Genomic DNA, 23,116 nt, shown 5'->3' with positions numbered 1-23,116 from the left:
CCCGTCGGACGATGGCCGCATCCTCTCACACACATACACACCACAGAGAAGCGCGCATGCATAACAGCAGCGCGTGTTGAAAGTGAAACTTAATACGGCGCGGCGCGGTGCCCCCCCCCCCGTCGACAGGTCAGACACCACCATAACTAACAAATTTTCTGGGGGAAACACTGGAGGCAGTGATCAGTGTCTTTTTGACTCGTTACTCACGGTCGTCGGTGTTTTAGCGATGGTACAGGCTGAGGCCAGTAGGCTACAACTGGTAACAGTGTTGTTGTCTCTTTTCACCTCTCTGTGTGATCAGTGCGCCCTCAAATCTGTTCCACTGTTAAAGCGGTGCAACTTGATGGACGTCACCGTGGTAATTTAAATGCGTGAGAAATACAATGTGTGGCGTGTGAGCGTGTGAACGGGTGGGAATGCGTGTGTCACACGCCAAATGCGTGAGACTTGAGAGCCCTGCTCCTATAGCGTTAGCTCCGTGTTAGCACTAGCTAGGCTTGGGCGATAGGTAAAAAAATTCCAATCGGCCACCGTACCCCTTTAAATCGGCGGTTGACGATATATTCGGCCGTTATGACACGTGTGCAGAGCGCAGGTGATAGATAAATAATTTCAACAGAATTGCTGTGAATCTGTGAACGCGCACGTATAAAGGGCGGATTCAAGGCAGCAGATCAGTCACAACCAGAGCACCGACGCGTCAGAGAGAAGCGAGGTGAGCGCAGCGCACACCTTATTTCTCCTGAGGAAGAAAGAAAAAAAGAAGAAGCCTGTGGTCCGACTCCGACCTGACCCGAGTTATTAAATGTTTACGTTTAGGCTAATTAAAAGTAGTTTAGTTGGTGCTGACTTGTAAATGAATGCTGCTCTGGATCCAAAGTATCCAAACAACAGAACCATTTTATTATATTAGACTATATATTTTCCATCTTTGCTGAGCATAAGGTTTGTTCTAAATTAAATAAAAGCCTGTCCCATAGACGCGTGTCTCTATAAGACGGGTCCGCTCGGCGCACATACACACACATACACACACTCACACACCCTCAAAAAAAAAAAAAAAACTATTGGCAGAAGTCCGGGCCGTGAGAACCGGCAGCCTACCTTTCGTATGGATAATCAGCTTGATAATCCGTTGTTGTGATAGACACATGTGTTTTCATAACGTGGATACAATCACCGCAACTCTGTCCGGAGCTTCGCTACTTTTATTTCAGTATCCTTGGTAACAGTAACCCCCGGTACAAGGATTTCAAAATAAGGGCACACTGAATATCATAAAACATTACAGGCATAGCGCTCTTCTAAAAATAATTCAGACTCGTCGGAAATCAGTGTGAATAACATACATATTACATGGCTGCCAGATCCAATTTACGCACGCTTTGAATTGTGCTCCATGTAGCCTAAATTAGAGTTGAATTCTGTGGAGCCAGACCATTAATTTGGCGAAATAAAATGCAAAAAAAAAATCGCCCAGACAATCGCCAAAAATTAAATCAACCGTGACGGACTCAGCCGGTGGTCGATTGGCGATACATTCGTCCTATCGCCCAAGCCTAGCACTAGCCCAATGTTAGCAGGGCTTAGCAAACACCGCTCTCCGACCAGGAGCCAAACACCCCCCCCAAACTCCTTCCCTCCCTCCAACAACGTGTTTCTATGGTTTCCTTCAGCTTCAACCAATCACGATTTGTGATTGGTCTGCAAGCTACAGGCACCGGAGCCGATCTAAAGCCCCTGACACACCGCCACGACGCTTCCCGACGCGTCCCGACGCCGACGGCTTTGGCCGACGAGTCTGTCGCCTCTCGTCGGGAGAAAGGAAAAAGTGAAGCACACTGCCCCGACTGCCGACCAGAGCGACTGAGTGGCGAGGACTCCCCCATAGAAATACAGACCAATAGGGGCAGCTCTGCTCACTGTTCATTCAAACAAACTAATGCCACTGCCACAGTTAATTTCATCAATGAGACAACATTAATCTCCCCAAAACAATTTAACCAGCCACGTTTTAACAGCGCTAAAGCCGAAATTAAAACAGTTTTTAGCAGCTTACTGCTGTGGCTCGGTTGCCGCGAATTGGCGATAGCCGATGCTAATTTCTGTTAGCCCGTCTATGGTGTTTTACATTACACGTTAGCATTAAGCTAGCGGGCTTTATATGCTTAGTTGTGAGCTGTGTGTGTTTTGAACGTTGTTTCAAACTATGTGGGTTTGATTGAACATCTTTGATGTTTAAATATATATTGCCGCTTAATATATTGCTTTACTCCTCTTTTTATTTTGTATACCATTTTTACTGTAGGACAGGCTAGGACACCGTTTGTTTACTGTGGTCACTTCCGTCCCTCCCACACACCGCGCTGATTCGCTTAGGGCACCGCCAATCAGAATCGCCATAGCTAGCACACAGCCAATCTGAGTACCCGACGAGTCTACTCTCCCGACGGCCGACGAGTCCCGACTGAGCATGTTCAATCGGTCCCGACGAGATCCGACAAGAGCCGAGGCTCCCCGACGGAGAGGAACACACCAAACAGACGAGCTGCCGACGCCGTCCGACGAGGCCAGGCGCCCGACGGTCGGGGCGGTGTGTCCCTGGCTTAAAAGGACGTTGTAAACAAAAGCATGTGTGCACAGTGACATGTGCCTCCCAGAACTGTGGGGGAGCTCCGGAGAGGGGAAAAAAAGAGAAACCAACGAAGGAGCGAGCTATTTCCAGCCGACTTGCATGTGAACGTGAGGTGAAATGTTTTGAGTTCCCAACGTGTAAGTGGAGTTGCGCCGGCGCAGCGCCGCATAGGCTAATATTAAAGGTCCCATATTATTAAAAGTTTTCTCCTCGGCTCAGAGCAGAGCAGAGTGACTGAGAGACCCGTGTTTCAGACCAAACACTCTATAGAAGTGATTGCTGTCGGAAGATACAACTGTTTAAAGGAGTCATCACCCGGAAATCGCATTTTTCCTTGTTAAAACATGTATACTGGTGTTGGACCTCAGTGGAAACTTGCCTGAAAACCTGGGGTTTGAAAGTGGCTGAGTTTTTTCGTTTGGGCTCTTTGTTTAAGCCAGAGCAGCTCATGAGGCTGCACACCACAACATTACGAGATTTTGATTCTGCTCCTACGGTGACGTCACCGTGGAGACTGCTTTCATAAACACACCTCTCTTCCACCACCCCGACTTCTGCTGCGCCGCCATTACGGGTTGTTTTATTTCCCACTGTAGCGCTGTTATTTCGTCACTTTATTAAGTTTTAATAATTTTTCATGCGAGAAAGTAAGGGTTTAGATCCCCAATGTGCGGTTAGTTTATCCAAATGACGGCTGTTTAGAAGTTTTCTCCGCGTTGGGAGAAGTGAGGTGCAGCCAGCTGCAGCCAGCACCAGAGGAGCGGAGGAGGAGTGACTCCTCAACCCGCCTGCAGCGCTCGTTTACCTGGCCGAACGACATCGTCATGCCGCCGAAAGAAACTATTGTTAATTTATTAAGTTTTAATATTTTTTCATGCGAGAAAGTAAGGGTTTAGATCCCCAATGTGCGGTTAGTTTATCCAAATGACGGCTGTTTAGAAGTTAGCTCCGCGTTGGGAGAAGTGAGGGTGCAGCCTGCTGCTGCAGTGAGCACCAGAGGAGAGGAGGAGCAGTGACTCCTCAACCCGCCTGCAGTGCTCGTTTAGCCGGCCGATAACAACGTCGTCGTGCCGCCGGAGGAAAGGGTCGTTAATTTATTAAGTTTTAATATTTTTTCATGCGAGAAAGTAAGGGTTTAGATCCCCAATGTGCGGTTAGTTTATCCAAATGACGGCTTAGAAGTTTGCTTCGCGTTGGGAGAAGTGCAGCTCCAGCGAGGCAGAGGAGCGGAGAGTGACTCGTCAGCAACCCGCCTGCAGCTGCTCGTTAACCGGTCAAACTACGTTGTCATGCCCGCGGAGGAAACGGTCGTTAATTAACTTACCCGCAGGTTTGTAGAGGTTTACCGCCGACTGGTTAAATTATTTTTAGGAGATAAATGTTGGTCTCATTGATGAAATCTAACAATTGTGGCAGTCGTATTAGTTTGTTTGAATGAAAAGTGAAGCTTCACAGACAGTGGCGGCCTTAGACATCTGGGGGCCCGTTTCAATATTTCATATGAGGCCCTATGCTGTTAAACATGAAATTATTTGCCCATGTGCCCATGTGTCGCTGATGCTTTAAACCCTGAAAGGACGCAGTAAACGCGCTATGCATCCCAGGTACGCACAACACATTAAGTGTTAAAATCACTACCAGGGCAAGAAACCAGGACTTGGCAGAAAAAAACGAGGACTGAAGTTGGTTTTCATCAAAAAAAAAAAAAAACATGAACAGGAATCTTAACACAATCAAAAACTACAGGCTTTATAATAATATTCTGAATTCAAATTGGCAACAAAAGTAATGAGAGCAAAGTGCTCCGAGTTATTTCAGCACCACGACCACGGACAAGGAAAGGACGAGACATGCGGACAGACAGACGTCTACAGGCGCTGATCCTGTCGGTGCTGCGGTGCTGGAGCAGCAGACAGACAGCTGTCTCCTCCATTAGTAAAATCTGTAAATAAGCTGCCAATAATATCACATTTTAGTTGTGCTCTCGCTGTGTTTTATTTCTCTGTTAAGTTAGGACGTAGCCTACTCATAGATCGCCTGTTTGGAGGCATTTTAACCCGAGGGAAAAAAGAAAAGAGGAGGAAAGTGATTGACAGACGTCAATCATCAGGTTACGCAACTGGGCGCACGTGAGGAGGAAAGCAGGAAAAACAAAAGGAATAATAGGCTACTGGGAGAAGGAAAACGAGGGTCTATTGATAGTTTGCGGGCCGTTTTCAAAGGTAAGACAAGTTGTTATTGATATTTCCTGCCGTATTATTAATCAGGAGCGATTAGTCCCGTCGCGGTGTGGCATGATACGCGCATCAGTGGTTGTAGAGCGGATCAGGGGTCGAGTGTGTGACCGCACGGTGGACAGAGCTGTTTGTGTGTGTGGTGGATGTAGGCGTGTGTGTGTGTGTATGATAAGGTGAAACCTATGAATTATTGTGCTGTCTTTGACTTGGTGGCTGGCAGCCGGGGGCCCCCCTGGTGGCTGGGGCCCGTTTCAATTGAAACGGTTGAAACATAGGTAAGGCCGCCTATGTTCACAGAGCAGCAGCAGCTCTGCCCCAGGGCTCTGTAGCCTACGTACAGAAATCACTACATTTGCATCAATAAATACATGTTTTACAATGAACCGATACAATTTTGTTTTATTTTATGAAGTTATAACATGGTTACGGTACACGACAGAGCAGCATAGTATGCGGTTTCCAATACAGCCTGCATTTAGCCCACTGGGCCAGCCACCATTCCAGCTCTGTCCTCCCTGCGTCCAATCAATGCGCACCTCATTACATATTAATACAATGAACATCCGGACCAGTCAAAACCTCGCGCCTACTCTCACGAGAGAAAGTTGCCATATGAAAAAGTGTCAGAACAAGCTCTATGTTTGTATTTAAAAAAAAAAAATGTTTCCAATAAGTTTTAAGAACTGATTCAAAGCAATTTAAGGGGGATTGGATACATAAAAAACCAGGTGATGACTCCTTTAAGACTTATATTAACACAAAAATATCACTTACTTCTGCTTTAATTACCGTCACCGTGAGCTTGGAAATCTCTTGGTGTCACCACCGTGGCTTTACACCGCGGTATACCGAAGTACGGTATACCTTTACACCCCTACAATAATCAGTGATGAACCTTCATGACTCAGCACTTTGTTTCCACGGCGACTCAGTGAAATGTGCAGAGTGAACAGACTTGATGCTAAAAGTCTGTGCAGGTGTGTGAGCTTCCTGCTCAGTGTTCACTCCAACACGTTAACATGAGAGCTGAGAGGAAGCTGCACAGCTGCTGCACATCTGGACTGAACAGGACTCAAGTCCAGCTGATGGAGTCTCTGATCACTGATCAATCACTGATCAATCACTGATCTATTACTGATCTATCACTGATCAATCACTGATCAATCACTGATCCATCACCTCTGTCCTCTGCTTCTCTTCACAGCTGGGAACCTTCAGAATTGTAATCAGAGGACTCCAAGGACCAAGCCCTGTGTGTGTGTGTGTGTGTGTGTGTGTGTGTGTGTGTGTGTGTGTGTGTGTGTGTGTGTGTGTCAGACGTTTAATTGACGGATGACGGACCCAATATCAGTGGCTGGTGAATCGTGAGCAACGTGACGTATAATCCGTGCGCCTGCATTATCCAATGAGAAAAAAAAATACAACAGTTTCATCCCGGATTTACTCTAAAATAGAATTTTGCACAAAGTTTGGCCTACATCGTCTGATAGATGAGTTATTACACTAATTTTATGACCCAGACTGGGCTCAAATTCAATTTTCTTTTCTGTACAGCTTTAACTAAGTGACCAAAATAAAATGAATGTTTAATTACCTGGATTATTTCCAGTTGAATAAAGAGAAACAGGCTTTGACTTTTCACAGTTTTGTAAATGTTTGCATTTTTTTTTGCATATTCAGGAATATATATATAATGTAATTATTTACTTACCGGTATTTACGTTTTTTATGAGCTTTTATTTTGAAAGAGCTGATGTTCACCTGTAAGTCTCAGCGACAGGTTGGATCAAAGAAGAAAGACTGAAAAATGAAAATCTCCACTTCCTCCGTTTGATGTTGTTGTGTATTCATTTATTTATTTGTTTTTGTTTTTTCTTTGTTACCATGGCGGTGAAAGGACAGTGATGTTACTGGAGGTTAGAGCTGCTAGTTGACCATCAGTTATGAATGAAATCATAGTGAAAACCAGTTCTTCCCCCTCTGGGTGGGGTCCCTGAACGCCACACTGAGAGCTGCTGGTTGTTGATCAGTGTCTCATGCACAGTTAACAGTTGGACTTCACTGCCTCCCTGTGGTCAGAGTGAGGAGCTGCAAAACCTTTTACTGTAAAGATTTTATTAAACACATTGTTATTGTTTGTTCTGAAAATCAACAAGTGCAACTCAATGTTAGAGTGATTATTACTAATAACAACAGATTCATTAATATTATCACATTTACTCTAAATGTTTATTTTTTCCTGACAGTCTTCACTGAAAATTATATTAATATTTGTAGTGATGAAATAGAAATACAAGACGATATTAAACAATACTCTATCACCTTTATCTGGACCCATTTATTCATATTTCTCTGTCACATTATGAATTAATTTGTTAATTCAGCATGTAGATAGCTGACATGATCCCATGGAGTTAAAACGTTACGAAACTTGAAACCAACTCTAACTTGAAGTAAATGTAAAATCTGTTCCTGTTGTTTTGTTGTTGTTGTTTTACATGAGTTTTCTTTGTCAGTAACAGTGTCTGCTGACTCATCCACTGACATTTAATCCCAGGAAATTTGATTTAATTTGAAAATTTATTCACAACTACAACTATAAGCATCCAAATCAGATGACGATGAAATCCAAAACAACCATAGAATTTAATTGAATTTCCATTTTTTAAAGTTATTATTGTTATAAAATGATATAAAATGTCCCGTCAGCTAGTGGTGAAAAGTATATTAATTGCAGAAGTGAGGTGTGACAGGTGGATGGGGGAGAAGCTGTCCCAGTATGTACTAAGTCTGGGAGTTGCTTCTATAGGCGCTATAATCTGTGCTCCATTACTGCCGATGCTTGTTCTAATATTCACTATCTTCTCAGTAAAGAAAGTTAGGAAGTGGTTGCTGCTGAGAGTGGGAGGGATGCATGGCTCAACGACACTATGGTTCTTGGTCAGCCTGGCCAGTGTTGAAGAGGAACCATAAAACACACAACACACAGCACTAAACCATCACATTACAAATATGTTTCATTCAAGCTGTCAGTAGGGATGTCACGATTATAGATTTTCTTGGTACGATTATTGTCAGAGAAATAATCACGGTGTTACGATTATCACAATTATTATGCATCAATAAATTTCACAACACTATGAATGTGTAAAATCAATTATAGTCAAAATATAATTACATTACTAATCTCTTAATATGGGTACAGTTATTAATCCGCCAGGGGAAGCGTTTGAAATATTTAAGTCAGTAATTCTCATCTATACCAAATGTTTAAGTTTATATTAATCATTAATGACAATACAAATAACAAGCTAACATTTAAATTCCTACTAATTTAGTGTTACTTTAGATAAATGGACCAGTATCTGTGCATTTACCTTTACTTTGGCGCTCAAAGTGACGGTATTTAGGAATCTTTACGATCAATTAATTGTGGCGTTTAATACAGCAATTAACTGTGAAAACAAGTAATTGTGACATCCCTAGCTGTCAGTGATATTTGCTGTTTGCTCGCTGCTCACTATTCAACAATCTGATAGCTGAAGGAGAAACAGGATTGGAGCAGCGGTTGCCGTGGACACAAACACAGCTGACAGGAAGTGATGCTTCCTGCTTTCCTCATCAGCTGCTTCCACCACAAGTCACAGCTCAACTCTCATCTCCTTTAGAGCAAACCATGACAATACTGTATGTTGGAGGCTGTGAAACCACGATACACTGCAAAAACTCAAAATCTAACCAATTTGTCCTATTTCCTGTCAAAAATGTCATTTCTAGTCAAAACAAATCTAATTTCACCTAAAATAAGACCCATCACATAAAAAGTAGCTTGTTTTTTAGACACATTTTACTTATTTCAAGCATATTTTCACTTGAAATAATCTGATAGTGGAGCAAGTTTTTCTTTCTTATTACAAGCACAAAAATCTGGCTTTCACTGGCAGATTTTTCTACTCATTTCAAGTGAAAATTTGTTTGAAATCAGTGAAAATGATCTAAAAACAAGTTAATTTTTAGGTGATGTGTCTCATTTTAATTGGAAAGAGATTAGTTTTGACTAGAAATGAGACATTTTGACAAGAAAGAAGACAAATATTCTTGGAAAGATTTTGAGTTTTTGCAGTGTATAAAAGAAAAGGTTAAAAGACTTTGACTGAAAGAATGATAACAAGTAGACAAAACAAGTGGCTCCTCTGCTGCCCCCCCCCCCCCCCCCCCCCAAAACAAACACACACAATCATTTATAAGTTACATAGAGACGTTATGAGCTAATGTTTAGCGTGACTGAACGTGACTGGAGACCCCTCCGTGACCAGACCACGATCCAGGTCTCTGCCTCCTCCTGTAGTATTTACAAATACAAATACTATACAGGATAGGCCTATCTCCTCTTCTCCTCTCCTGTAGTATTAGTAGTATTTACAAATACTACTACAGGAGCCTGTCTGTCACTCTGCTGCTGTCATGGAGCAGTCAGTCGCTTGTCGCTTTGTTGTGGTACGTGGTCAAGCCAGCAGTTTTTTGTTTTTTTTTGCCTGGCTTTTTTTTTTCTTGTGCCGGATTTTTTTTTTTTTTTTTGGCTGGCCCTAATACTCCTTCGTAGTCTTCACACCGACTGACAAAGTCCGATAAGACAGATAGGACCAGGATCAGACTGTGTCCTCGGGGAGTTGGAGCAGAAAGCTGCAGGACTGGGACGACCAACAGCTGTCAGTCCTCCTCCTCTTCCTCCTCCTCCTCCTCCTCCTCCTCCTCTTCCTCCTCCTCCTCCTCCTCCTCTTCCTCCTCCTCCTCCTCCTCCTCCTCCTCCTCCTCCTCCTCTTCCTCCTCCTCCTCCTCCTCCTCCTCCTCTTCCTCCTCGGGGAGTTGGAGCAGAAAGCTGCAGGACTGGGACGACAAACAGCTGTCAGTCCTCCTCCTCTTCTTCCTCCTCCTCCTCCTCCTCTTCCTCCTCCTCCTCTTCCTCCTCTTCCTCCTCGGGGAGTTGGAGCAGAAAGCTGCAGGACTGGGTCAGTCAACATGATGAACAACAGACATGTGGAGAACCAGTGTTGGTGACAGTAGCAGGGACATTGGCTCCTTCACACTGCAGCAACACATAGAAACTAATGGAAGATCAGAAGTTAAAGCTGATGAAGTCTCCTCTTCCTCCTCCTCCTCCTCTTCCACCTCCTCTTCCACCTCCTCTTCCTCCTCCTCCTCCTCTTCCTCCTCCTCCTCTTCCTTCTCCTCTTCTTCCTCTTCCTCTTCCTCCTCCTCCTCCTCCTCTTCCTCCTCGGGGAGTTGGAGCAGAAAGCTGCAGGACTGGGACGACCAACAGCTGTCAGTCCTCCTCCTCTTCCTCCTCCTTCTCCTCCTTCTCCTCCTCTTCCTCCTCCTCCTCCTCCTCTTCCTCCTCCTTCTCCTCTTCTTCCTCCTCCTCTTCTGCTTCCTCTCTCCTCTTCCTCCTCTCCCTCCTCCTCTTCCTCCTCCTCATCTTCCTCTTCCTCCTCTTCCTCCTCCTCCTCCTCTTCCTCCTCCTTCTCCTTCTCCTCTTCTTCCTCCTCCTCTCTCCTCCTCCTCGTCTTCCTCCTCCTCCTCTCTCCTCCTCTTCATCCTCCTCTCTCCTCCTCTTCCTCCTCCTCCTCCTCCTCCTCCTCCTCCTCCTCTTCCTCCTCCTCCTCCTCCTCTTCCTCCTCCTCCTCCTCTTCCTCCTCCTCATCCTCCTCTTCCTCTTCCTCCTGCTCCTCTTCCTCCTCCTCTTCCTCCTTCTTCTTCCTCCTCCTCTTCGTCCTCCTCCTCTTCCTCCTCTCTCCTCCTCTTCCTCTTCCTCCTCCTCTTCTCCCTCCTCCTCCTCCTCTTCCTCCTCCTCCTCTTCATCCTCCTCTCTCCTCCTCCTCTTTTTCCTCATCCCCTTCTTCCTCCTTCCTTCTCCTCCTCCTCCTCTCTCCTCCTCTTTCTCCTCCTCTTCCTCTTCCTCCTCTTCCTCCTCCTCCTTCTCCCCTCCTCCTCCTCCTCCTCCCCTTCCTCCTCTTCCTCCTCCTCCTCCTCTTCCTCCTCTTCCTCTTCTTCCTCCTCTTCCTCCTGCAGAGACTCCTCCTCCTCCTCTTCCTCCTCCTCTTCCTCCTCCTCCTCTTCCTCCTCCTCTATCTTCCTCCTCCTCTCCCACCTCCTCTTCTTCTTCCTCCTCCTCCTCCTCCTCCTCTTTTTCCTCCTTCTCCTCCTCCTCCTCCTCCTCTTCCTCCTCCTCTCTCCTCCTCCTCCTCTTCCTCCTCCTCCTCTTCTTCCTCCTTCCTCCTCTTCCTCCTCTTCATCTTCCTCCTCCTCCTCCTCCTCCTCCTCTTCTTCTTCCTCCTGCTCCTCTTTTTCCTCCTCTTCCTCTCCCTCCTCCTCCTCCTGCTCCTCCTCCTCCTCCTCTTCCTCCTCCTCTCCCTCTTCCTCCTCCTCTTTCTCCTCCTCCTCCTCCTCTTCCTCCTCCTCCTCTTCCTCCTCCTCCTCCTCCTCCTCCTCCTCCTCCTCCTCCTCTCTCCTCCTCCTCCTCCTCCTCCTCCTCGTGTTATTGTATCAATATCATTATTGACCTCAGACATTTTTGTGGATATTTACATCATATTTTTAAAGTGTTACTCTTCTATATTTCTATTTGTATTAACACATCACAGAGTATCTTGGCAGGTCATATATATACAGACACACTACTCACTAAAAGTTCAGCATGAAACAATAAAGAAGGATTCTGCATCAATGAGTTGAAGTGACATGTGAGATAAGTTTCACATTAACTCCTTCACTCTGTCTTATTACTGTAACTGCAGGATCTGACCCTCAGATTCCTCATGGGATGGATTGTTCTCCTATCATCACTGCTTTAAAAAACTAACTAACTAACTAATACTGTTGCACTGGAAAGAGACTAGACCTCGTTTAACCACTGGAAGAGGTTCATGCTGCACATATTAATAACACAGTCAATGTGGTTAGAGACAGAGAAGAGACAAATAAACGAGTTATCTGATGTTTGAGTTGGACTTGACTGCCTCCCTGTGGTCAGAGTGAGGAACTGCAGAACCTTTTACTGGAAAGATTTTATTAAACAGAGTTATTGTTTGTTCTGAAAATCAACAAGTACAACTCAACAGTAACTTCAAACATTTATAAAATGTAAAATCTGTTTCTGTTTTCTCAGACATTAGTTTTCCTTGTCAGTAACAGTGTCAGCTGTTTCCTGTAAACACACAGAGGGAGGAGATAGAAAGTGAAAGTATTTAGTTCAGACTCCATTTTAAGACGACATGAAGGAGTAAGAGTGAAGCTGCGTTAGGTGAGTGTATTCAACTTTATTATTATTATTCACCGTTAAAGTCTGTGAGTGTCAGTCCCTGTGAAGTGTGGAGGGAAGAAGAGTCAGAGTGAACTACTGAGACTAAAGGGGGGACAGCAGGAGGACAGCTACTCCCTGTTGTCTCAGTCTGACTCAGGCCCTGTCCACACTGACACTTTGACTAAAACATCTGTTTCTTACGGAGCTCCTAAAGGGACATGGGGGAAAAATATCCTGCACCGACAATTAAAGGTAACAAACCTACTGCTTTGACTATAGGGATTATGACAATGGGCCAATAAATGTTTAACTATCCCTTTTTAAAATGTTACACTAGTCTGCCATTGTTGTTGTAGTTGTAGTTGTTGTCTTTACGTCTACTGGTGTGGCTCAGGTTACAGGTTAGAGAGGTGAGGCTATGACATCATCATTTCACTAATGATCCCTTTTGTTTTTTCTGTAGGTGCAGCCACACTATACCCAACAGAATTGCAGTGTTGTGTCACTCTCAATGAAAATACATTGGGTCATGCAGTCGCCCGTCGGGTGTCACCGTTGCTGCGCTAAGCATGCTGGGATACCCGGCGGCGTGACCCAATGTAATAAGAGTGACACGATACTCCACAATAGTTGGGTATAGTGTGGCTGCACTTTAAGGAGATTTACCCACTATTCACCCACCAGGTTTAAAAAAAATACTGTTTTAGGACAAAACGCTGACATGAAAAAGAAGAACAAGAGCTTAATATACTGTGTGTTTGACCTTTAAAATAAAAGTTCAACACTTTCCCCTTACCTTTCCCCTTAACTGATGAATCTGAAGCTACGTCAGTGTTGTTCAGTGTTTCTGGTTTCCCTCTCAGACTGACTGAAGTCCTGAAGATGAGTGTTAATGTGGAGGAAGAGGAGGACGGACCAGAGTCTCCAGGATCCACCTGTCCGTCTCTGAAGAGTGACCAGTCCAAAGGTGATCCTCCATTCTTCAGTCCTGAACCTGGACCTGGACCTTCAGAGTCACGGTAAGAGACGGTTTCTACTGTAAACTGAGCTGAAGATGATTCAGTCATTAGACTCATGTGAAGGAAACAGAGAGAAACCAGGAACCAGATCCATCAGACTCTGACCCCCCAAAAGTAGAATAAATGTAATAGTAACTTAGTCTACTCCAAATACTTTACAGGCACCAACTGGTCTCAGATCAGTGAGGCAACATCCATGTTTGTCCTCAGTCCTCTCTCTTCTTTCTCCTCTCCATTGAAGAAAAGACACATCAGTGTTAATCTGTGTTTGTCCTCACCATCATCTTTATGATTTAATATAATTATCAGATTACAGAGTGTTTTTGTTTCATGTATTATATCATCTAGTCTTGACAGGAGGAAGAGGAGTGGTGTCTCTGTGGACCAGCAGCTGTCCTGCTGTGGTCTCTGTCAGGACGTCCTGAAGGATCCAGTCTCCATCAGCTGTGGACACTGGTTCTGCAGACAGTGCTTCACCTCAGACTGGGACCAGTCTGGTTCTTCAGGAATCCCCCTCCTGTCCCCAGTGTGGAAAAAGACCCAGAACCAGAGGTGAGCTGCAGACAGCCAATCAGAGCAGCTGTGGACAAAGTGAGACTGAACATCTGTCTGCTGATGTGGTCATTAGTGAAACCAGGACCTGTTGTTTTCTCCAGAGTCATTGTTCCATCACACAGCACTGACATTTAAGATGATGATTCAAACCTTCTCTTTGTTGTCTGTAGTTTTTCTGTAGCTGATGAAAATAATCTGATCAGATTGTCAGACTCTCTGTCTTCAGTCTGACTCTGTCTCTTCTCTCTCAGCAGATCGTGGTCTGCAGGAGGTTTTAGATCAACATAAGATCAGTCTGAGGAGCAGATGTGAACGAGTGACTGAAGGAACTGAGGGAACAGGAAGTGGAACCCTCCTCAACAGGATCTACACTGAGCTCTACATCACAGAGGGACAGAGTGAAGAGGTTAATACCCAACATGAGGTGAGACAGCTGGAGACAACGTCCAAGAAGAAGACCCTCCATGACACTACAATCAAGTGCAACGACATCTTTAAAGACTTACCTGTCCAACAGAGAGAGGACGTCTCTACGGTCTCACCCGTCCAACAGAGAGAGGACGTCTCTACGGTCTCACCTGTCCAACAGAGAGAGGACGTCTCTACGGTCTCACCTGTCCAACAGAGACCCATCAGAGTGGTTCTGACCAACGGCGTCGCTGGCGTTGGAAAAACCTTCTCGGTGCAGAAGTTCACTCTGGACTGGGCCGAGGGCTTGGAGAACCAAGATGTCAGTCTGCTGGTTCTGCTTTCGTTCAGGGAGCTGAACCTGATCAGAGATCAGCAGTACAGTCTTCTCAGGCTGCTCCATGTTTTCCATCCAACATTACAGAAGGTCACAGCAGAGCAGCTGGCTGTCTGTAAACTTCTCTTCATCTTTGACGGCCTGGATGAAAGCCGACTGTCACTGGACTTCAACAACAGGGAGGTTGTGTCTGATGTCACACAGACGTCATCAGTCAACGTGCTGCTGACAAACCTCATCCAGGGGAATCTACTTCCCTCGGCTCTGGTCTGGATCACCTCCAGACCTGCAGCAGCCAATCAGATCCCTCCTACATGTGTCGACAGGGTAACAGAGGTCCGAGGCTTCACTGACGCCCAGATGGAGGAGTACTTCAGGAGGAGGTCCAGTGATGAAGATCTGTCCAGAAGAATCATCTCACACATCAAGACGTCCAGGACCCTCCACATCATGTGTCAAGTCCCAGTCTTCTGCTGGATCAGTGCTACAGTTCTGGAGCACATGTTGACCACAGACCAGAGAGGAGAGCTGCCCAAGACCACGACGGACCTGTTCTCACACTTCCTGCTGGTCCAGACAAAGAGGAAGAAGAACAAGTACGGTGAAGGACATGAGATGAGTCCACAGGAGCTGACGGAGGCCGACAGGGAAGTTCTTCTGAAGCTGGGGAGGCTGGCGTTTGAACAGCTGGAGGAAGGAAACATCATGTTCTACCAAGAAGACCTGGAGCAGTGTGGTCTGGATGTCACAGAGGCCTTGGTGAACTCAGGACTCTGTACTGAGATCTTCAAAAGAGAGAGTGTGATCTTCCAGAAAACAGTCTACTGCTTTGTTCATCTGAGTGTTCAGGAGTTTCTGGCTGCAGTCTACATGTTCCACTGTTTCACCAACAGGAACACAAAGGTCCTGGAGAACTTCCTGGAAGAAGAAGAAGAAGAAGAAGAAGAAGAAGAAGAAGAAGAAGAAGAAGAAGAAGAAGAAGAAGAAGAAGAAGAAGAAGAAGAAGAAGAAGAAGGAGGAGGAGGAGGAGGAGGAGGAGGAGAAGAGAAATGGCAATTTTCTAATAATGATGGATACTCAACTCTGGAGAACTTCCTGGGAGAAGACTATGAAGAGAAAGGGAAGAGCTCAATGTCTTCTTCTCATGGATTCAATGCGAGCAGTCAACCATCGATCAATGACAGTGATGGTTGGATCAATGACAGTAATCCATGGATCAATGACAGTCCTCCACAGATCAATAACAGTCCTCCACCCCTGGTTAACTTCCTGGAGAGAGCCATGCAGAAATCCCTCCGCAGTAGAAACGGTCACCTGGACCTGTTTGTTCGCTTCCTTCATGGCCTCTCTCTGGAGTCCAACCAGAGGCTGTTAGGAGGTCTGCTGGGTCAGACAGACAACAGTCCAGAAACCATCCAGAGAACCATCAACAACCTCAAGGAGATGGAGACTGAGGACAGTGATGACCTCTCTCCTGACAGAAGCATCAACATCTTCCACTGTCTGACGGAGATGAAGGACCAGTCAGTTCATCAGGAGATCCAACAGTTCCTGGAGTCAGAGAACAGATCAGAGAAGAAACTCTCTGAGATCCAGTGTTCAGCTCTGGCCTACATGCTGCAGATGTCAGAGCAGGTTCTGGACGAGTTGGACCTGGAGAAGTACAGGACATCATATCAAGGACGACTGAGACTGATCCCAGCTGTGAGGAACTGCAGGAAGGCTGAGTGAGTCCAGACATGATCAATAACACACACACACACACACACACACACACACACACACACACACACACACACACACACACACACACACACACACACACACACACACACACACACACACACACACACACACACACAGTTAAATGATTCTCATTAGTCTCGGTCATCTGAGAATGGGTTTTTCCAGCCCAGCCCTGATGAGGATTATTGTTTCATGTCCAACACAAAGAGAGAAGATGAACTGAACCAGAGTGTGAAGAGCACATGTTGATCACATGATGACATGTTGTGTGTGTTTAGTACAAATTGTCTGATTTTACTCTCACACAGTTTGTTTCTTCTCTAATCACAGGCTTGTTGAGTGTTACCTCTCAGAGATTCACTGTGAAGTCGTTGCCTCAGCTCTGAAGTCCAGCCCCTCCCACCTGACACACCTGGACCTGAGTGGAAACAAGCTGGATGATTCATCAGTGGAGCTTCTGTGTGCTGGACTGGAGAGTCCAAACTGTAGACTGGAGACTCTGGGGTGAGTTCACTGACTGGAGCTGTTGTAGTTGTTTGAAGCTTCAGCTTCTCATTGGTTCATACATGTCAGGATTTGTGTGTGAGGATTTTTCTCAAGAAGCTGAAGAGAGAAAACAGTTGAGATGAGTCCAGAGAGAAGAAGGTGAGAGCAGTCGTAGTGTTTGTGATTCAGAGCAGCAGAGAACGAGCTCAGCTTCTACAACTGTTGTTTTCAACTCAGACACTTGTTGTTGAAGCAACGTGCAGCACTGATCTGAGAGCAGATGTTGAGTTGTGGTCAGAAACACAGCAGCTGGTGGATGTTGTGGAGCTGACAGAACCATGGGAGGAAGCATGAGAGGAAGCAGCTGAGATCCACAGAGCTGGCAGCAGAGGCAGAGGAGGCTGGAAAGCTGCGCTCCAGTGGAGGCTGGCTGTAGGGAGCTGTTGGCAGCTAAAGTCTGCTCCCTGGTAGCTCAACTGGCTGGGAGAGGCTGGAGTGTGAAGCAGGAAGTGAAGAGCACGGCACACACTGCAGCCACTTCCTGTCAATGACTGTGAATGCTGAGAATCAAGGTGAGACAGGTGAGAGCAGAGCTGCTAGTGTTGGTCTTGTTGCTGCTGACATGAAGCAGCTGCAGAGGCTCAGCTGGTTTGTTTGGAGGCTCACCAAGATGGGCTGAAGGTTGTTGCTTCATGTTCACCGAGAAGTTTATTTACTTCAACAAGCCGACATGTTTGTAAAACTAGATCTAATTCAAAGTCTGGTGCGAGACCCAAGTTGAGGCTCTGTGTGTTCACGTGCAGTCAGAAGCTCCCGTTTGTGTCATAAACACAGGAATAACAACTCTTGACTTGCTTGAAGTAAATAAACTTCTGGGTGCATGTTGAGTCTCCATCTGACGCTGTCTGTGGCTTTGAGGGATGGAAACAGCCTAAGCAGCAGAACTTACATCCGCTCCCATTCATCGCTGCCGTGGTGATGCGGGGACAGACACAACTACCGCAAAACAGGAGACATTAAACTGATAATCTTCAGATTCCCAAGTTGAATTTGCCCGGAATTGTCCTTTAATGAGCTATTTTCTCTCTGTCACTGTTTAACCTGCTTCCTGTTGCTTCAGCTGTTGGACTTTGATTTTCTAAACTTGTTCTTTCTGAAGTTTCTTAAGCTCTGAACAGATGATGAGACACTGAACGCTGTCAACAAGGAGCTTTGTCCTCAACTCACTGCTTTTATTCTTTATTCAGATTGCAGCGCTGCTGGTTGTCAGAGATCAGCTGTTCTTCTCTGGGCTCAGCTCTGAAGTCCAACCCCTCCCACCTGAGACACCTGGACCTGAGCATCAACGACCTGCAGGATTCAGGAGTGAAGGATCTGAGTGGTTTTCTGGAGAGTCCAGACTGTAGACTGGAGACTCTGAGGTCAGTTCATTGACTGTTGTATCTGATCCACCTACAGTGGATTAAAGTGAATTTATAAAAATATACTTTCTTCTGAAAACATTGAATAGAAATAGATTTTTTTCTGTGTTTCTATATTTAGATTTTAATGCATCTTGAGCAGGACATGTCCTAAAAACAAAAAACTTTTCTTCTAAATAATCTGTGACAAATGATGTAAAATGAGTCCAGAAACACAGAGTTGTATTAATTCCTCATTTGAGTCCAGATTTATTTTCCTCTTTATTCAGATTTTTATCAAAAATCAAAGTTACACCACTTGACACTGGGTTTCATCACGTCACTGACCCCTGTGCTGTTAGTTTATTGATTTAACCCTGATACGAGTTGATCAATAAAGTTATTGATGATGATGATGATGATAATAATAATAATAATAATAATAATAATAATAATAATAATAATAATAATAATAATAATAATAATAATAATAATAATAACAGAGAAGAATAAAAATATAAAGTTAGTGACATGAAATGGTACAAATATAAATCTGTCTAAAAGAATCAGAATCTCTAAATCAGAGAGTTGTAGTCAGTGTTTAGTCCAACAGGTATTGATCAGATATTGATTGTATATTGACAGACTGAGCTGAGGTCAGCAGCAGCTGATGAATCTGTGCTGACATGTGGATGATGTGTGTAGAAGGCCACATGATGAAGATCCACAAGAACACAAGGACACAAGTCCCTCTATTGATTATTGATCAGGACTCATCTGATTATTGATCAGTAATCAATGAATATTTCTTCTTCTTTTATTCTTTATTCAGATTAAAGGACTGCAGTTTGTCAGAGATCAGCTGTTCTTCTCTGGTCTCAGCTCTGAAGTCCAACCCCTCCCACCTGAGACACCTGGACCTGAGCTTCAACAACCTGCAGGATTCAGGAGTGAAGGATCTGAGTGGTTTTCTGGAGAGTCCAGACTGTCGACTGGAGACTCTGAGGTCAGTTCACTGACTGTTACTGTTGTAGATCTTAGATCTTTGATCCACAACTGAACCTGATTGATCTTCACTCAGAACTTGAATCATTGACTTTGATTGAATTGATTAATGACATTTGAAATAGTGGTTGTTGAATATTTGCAGTTGTTGTTGTGTGAGAATGATTCTTCAGTTTCAGCTCATTTCACTCAGTGGTCATGAATAATGTCTGTTCACTTCAGTTCAACCTTCACACACACTCGTATTTCTCTCAGTCAGACGACTCATGTTTTCTAGAAACTCTGGAGAAAATGTCCAGTATCAGCTCATCAACTCACTTCATCTCTATCACAACAATGTGCACAAGATCCTCACAACTCATGTTTGGACAAAGACACTGAAATTCACCTGTTGAAGAAAAAACTCTTCTTTCTGATCATCAATGAATTAATCTTCTTTTATTCTTTATTCAGATTGGACAGCTGCAGGTTGTCAGAGATCAGCTGTTCTTCTCTGGTCTCAGCTCTGAAGTCCAACCCCTCCCACCTGAGAGAACTGGACCTGAGACAGAACAACCTGGAGGATTCAGACGTGAAGGATCTGGATGATCTTGTGAAGAGTCCAGACTGTAGACTGGAGACTGTGAGGTCAGTAGGGGGGCGGAGTCAGTCTGTGCTGCTTTCAGCTCTATTGGACTAAAGTCAGTGAGACAATAACAGAGACAACAGTCAGCCAATCAGAGCAGAGAGAGACAACAGTCAGCCAATCAGAGCAGAGAGAGACAACAGTCAGCCAATCAGAGCAGAGAGAGACAACAGTCAGCCAATCAGAGCAGAGATAGAGACAACAGTCAGCCAATCAGAGCAGAGAGAGACAACAGTCAGCCAATCAGAGCAGAGAGAGACAACAGTCAGCCAATCAGAGCAGAGAGACAACAGCCAATCAGAGCAGAGAGAGACAACAGTCAGCCAATCAGAGCAGAGAGAGACAACAGTCGGCCAATCAGAGCAGAGAGAGACAACAGTCAGCCAATCAGAGCAGACCAGATGTTCATCAACACTCAGAGACTCTGTGTTTGAGTGACAACAGTGACTCATCAGTGATGAACCTTCATGACTCAGCACTTTGTTTCCACGGCGACTCAGTGAAATGTGCAGAGTGAACAGACTTGATGCTAAAAGTCTGTGCAGGTGTGTGAGCTTCCTGCTCAGTGTTCACTCCAACACGTTAACATGAGAGCTGAGAGGAAGCTGCACAGCTGCTGCACATCTGGACTGAACAGGACTCAAGTCCAGCTGATGGAGTCTCTGATCACTGATCAATCACTGATCAATCACTGATCTATTACTGATCTATCACTGATCAATCACTGATCAATCACTGATCAATCACTGATCTATCACTGATCTGTCACTGATCCATCACTGAACCATCACTGATCTGTCACTGATCCATCACTGATCTATTACTGATCCATCACTGATCTATCACTGATCCATCACTGATCAATCACTGATCTATCACTGATCCATCACTGATCAATCACTGATCAATCACTGATCAATCACTGATCAATCACTGATCCATCACTGATCTATCACTGATCCATCACTGATCCATCACTGATCAGTCACCTCTGTCCTCTGCTTCTCTTCACAGACGCTGATAGAGACCTTTGTCCTGATGGAAGTGAAGAGGACTGTGTGTGTCTCAGTCCACCATCTTCCCTGTGTGTTCTGGACTGACAGAGTTCATCACATTAACAGATGAAAACCGACCAGAACAAAATGAGAGTTTAACTAAGTGACCAAAAGACTAAAGATTAGTTTAATTACCTGGATTATGACGATGAGAAATTTAATTTGCAATTGAATAAAGAGAAACAGACTTTGACTTTTCACAATTTTGTAAATACTTTTTTTGTATATATATATTCAGGTCATGTTAACTGGGTTACAGTTGTGCATTATGTGTAATTATACAACAAGTAGTTCCGACCAAGCAATCTGATTGGTCAATAAGACATTTAGAACGTGCTCAAATCAGCATTACAGCACGGCTGACTCATCACTGAAAATATTACTTCGCCATGTCATGTTGTTTACACATCTCCATGGCAACATGGATTTTTATGATTTTTCCCCCTTTTATTTTAACTCATTGAGTGCCATTGACGTATATATACGTCAATCAAAATCCAACGCTTGAGTGCCATTGACGTATATATACGTCAAATGCAGTTTTCTGCGGCTGGTAAATGGGGACGCTGTTGCGCACACTGTGAGTAATTTTGGGGCTTCTGGGATGTGTAGAACGAAGAAGACTGTAGATCAGAGCAAGAAGTGAAGAGGAAGTAGAAGACGAGTGCGATCGGTACAGAGATAAAAAAGTTGGGAAGAGTTTCTATTTCTAGAGGAAAACGACGGGCAGAGCCTGGAACAAGTGTAACGTGGAGCTGCAGGAAGCTTAGCCACGGATGCTATTAGCATAGCTCCAGCATGAAGTGATCGGAGGAGGCAGGAAAGGTAAACTGATCTAGATGATCAGCACCGAAATGCCGAAGCGAAAGCGGATCGCGGAGTCAGTTTCACCAGTTGCTGTAAACCGACGTCGTGACGACGAACCGAGAGATCAGCGCGGTGAGTCGCTGCCGCGGCCGCGTCCAGCAGAGAGGCTGAAGACGCCACGACGTCTCCCTCCCTCCTTCAGAGACGAGGGGAAGCAGCAGGAGGAGAAGTAGGAGAGGGGAGGGGCAGAGAGGGGGTGAGGGGAGGGGGGAGGAGGGGGGAGGAGAGGGTGAGGGGGCAGCAACTGCAGGAGGAGTAGGAGAGCAGGCATCACTCTGCATAGTAGGACTCCTACTTGTTGTATTTTAGTTTTTTTTTTTTTGTAGCTACAATGAAAAAACATGTGAAATGAAATTTTCAGATGTCTTACATGTTTCTGAAGCCAAAATTAAAACGGATAAATCACTGTTTGTCTTGAGAGACTCTCTTTCACAAAAATGCATTTTTCTCAGCTTTCTAGAAAAAAAGTGGTCTTTTTGGTGCAACCAGGCTCTATTCAACTTAAGATAAATTAAGAATGGAACAAGGTACAAACAAATGGTTTTTCCCTAGTTAAATAGAGAGTCTCCTCTTTCCTTTGAGCTATTTTGTGTTTTCAGAGTCATAATACAAAATATTCTCTTGGTCTTAAAATATTACTCAAAATGCCCCGAAACGCTGGCACATGGCACTGACCATTTTATAAAAGGGCTGGCACTCAATGAGTTAAGAAACGTCATTTATTACTCGTGAAAATAAATCACAAACTACAGTACATTGACCTCCTGTAGGTTGTTCCTGACAGCTGCCAAAGTCACATTTGTAGAACAATTATGTTATTTTATTTTTTGTTATTGTAAACTTCCCCGTTACAGCCGAAAGGATTGCCTCCCTCCCGTGTGTGTAACGTAAAGTCGGAGAGACACGAGTTGTGATGGCGATGAATATGTTTTTTTAATTATGGCCTGGAGCTGAATATTTCATTGGATAAAACGGAGGTGAGCACACCCTCTCGGGTAATATTGCTTAATTATTTACTTACCAGTACATTTTTTATGAGGTTTTATTTTAATAGAGCTGATGTTCACCTGTAAGCCTCAACGACAGGTTGGATCAAAGAGTCATGACTGAAGAATGAAAATCTCCACTTCCTCCGTTTTTATTATGTTGTTTATATGGATTTATTTGTTTGTTTTTCTCTGTCACCATGGCGATGAATGAACTTTGTTGTATTGTCACAATTTATAGTGATAGGACAGTGATGTTACTGAAAGTCTGAGCTGTTGTTGTTGTTGACTGATTACACCATGAATCTCCACCTGATGAGTCGACCATCAGTTATGAATGAAATCATAGTGAAAACCAGTTCTTCCCCCTCTGGGTGGGGTCCCTGAACGCCACACTGAGAGCTGCTGGTTGTTGATCAGTGTCTCATGCACAGTTAACAGTTGGACTTCAC

The 23,116-nt window shown here is 44.6% G+C and overlaps 2 protein-coding genes across 2 annotated transcripts in view; both read left to right on the top strand.

The window, feature by feature from the left end:
* Positions 1–21,248, top strand: part of LOC310989416 (uncharacterized protein) — a 79,648-nt gene extending 58,400 nt beyond the window's left edge. Inside the window, exons 13-15 of the mRNA XM_083976475.1 lie at positions 18,959–19,132; positions 19,585–19,758; positions 20,771–21,248. Of these exons, the coding sequence (XP_083832601.1) occupies positions 18,959–19,132; positions 19,585–19,758; positions 20,771–20,777 (355 nt within the window). The 3' untranslated portion in view covers positions 20,778–21,248. The remainder of the gene's footprint in view (positions 1–18,958; positions 19,133–19,584; positions 19,759–20,770) is intronic.
* LOC310989726 (protein NLRC3-like) lies at positions 12,147–18,160 on the top strand (the record flags this gene model as incomplete). The annotated part of the gene is given in 7 exon segments (XM_083976873.1): positions 12,147–12,154; positions 13,543–13,702; positions 13,704–13,785; positions 14,001–15,429; positions 15,742–16,221; positions 16,571–16,744; positions 17,974–18,160. Coding segments are annotated over 7 exon segments (2,520 nt in total).
* Positions 21,249–23,116: the final 1,868 nt, after the last annotated feature.

This window comes from Trachurus trachurus (assembly GCF_905171665.1).
Source record: "Trachurus trachurus genome assembly, chromosome: 8".
In the NCBI taxonomy this organism is placed as follows: Eukaryota; Metazoa; Chordata; class Actinopteri; order Carangiformes; family Carangidae; genus Trachurus; species Trachurus trachurus.
Note: the sequence above shows the minus strand (reverse complement) of the source record. Positions and strands in the feature narration are given on the sequence as shown.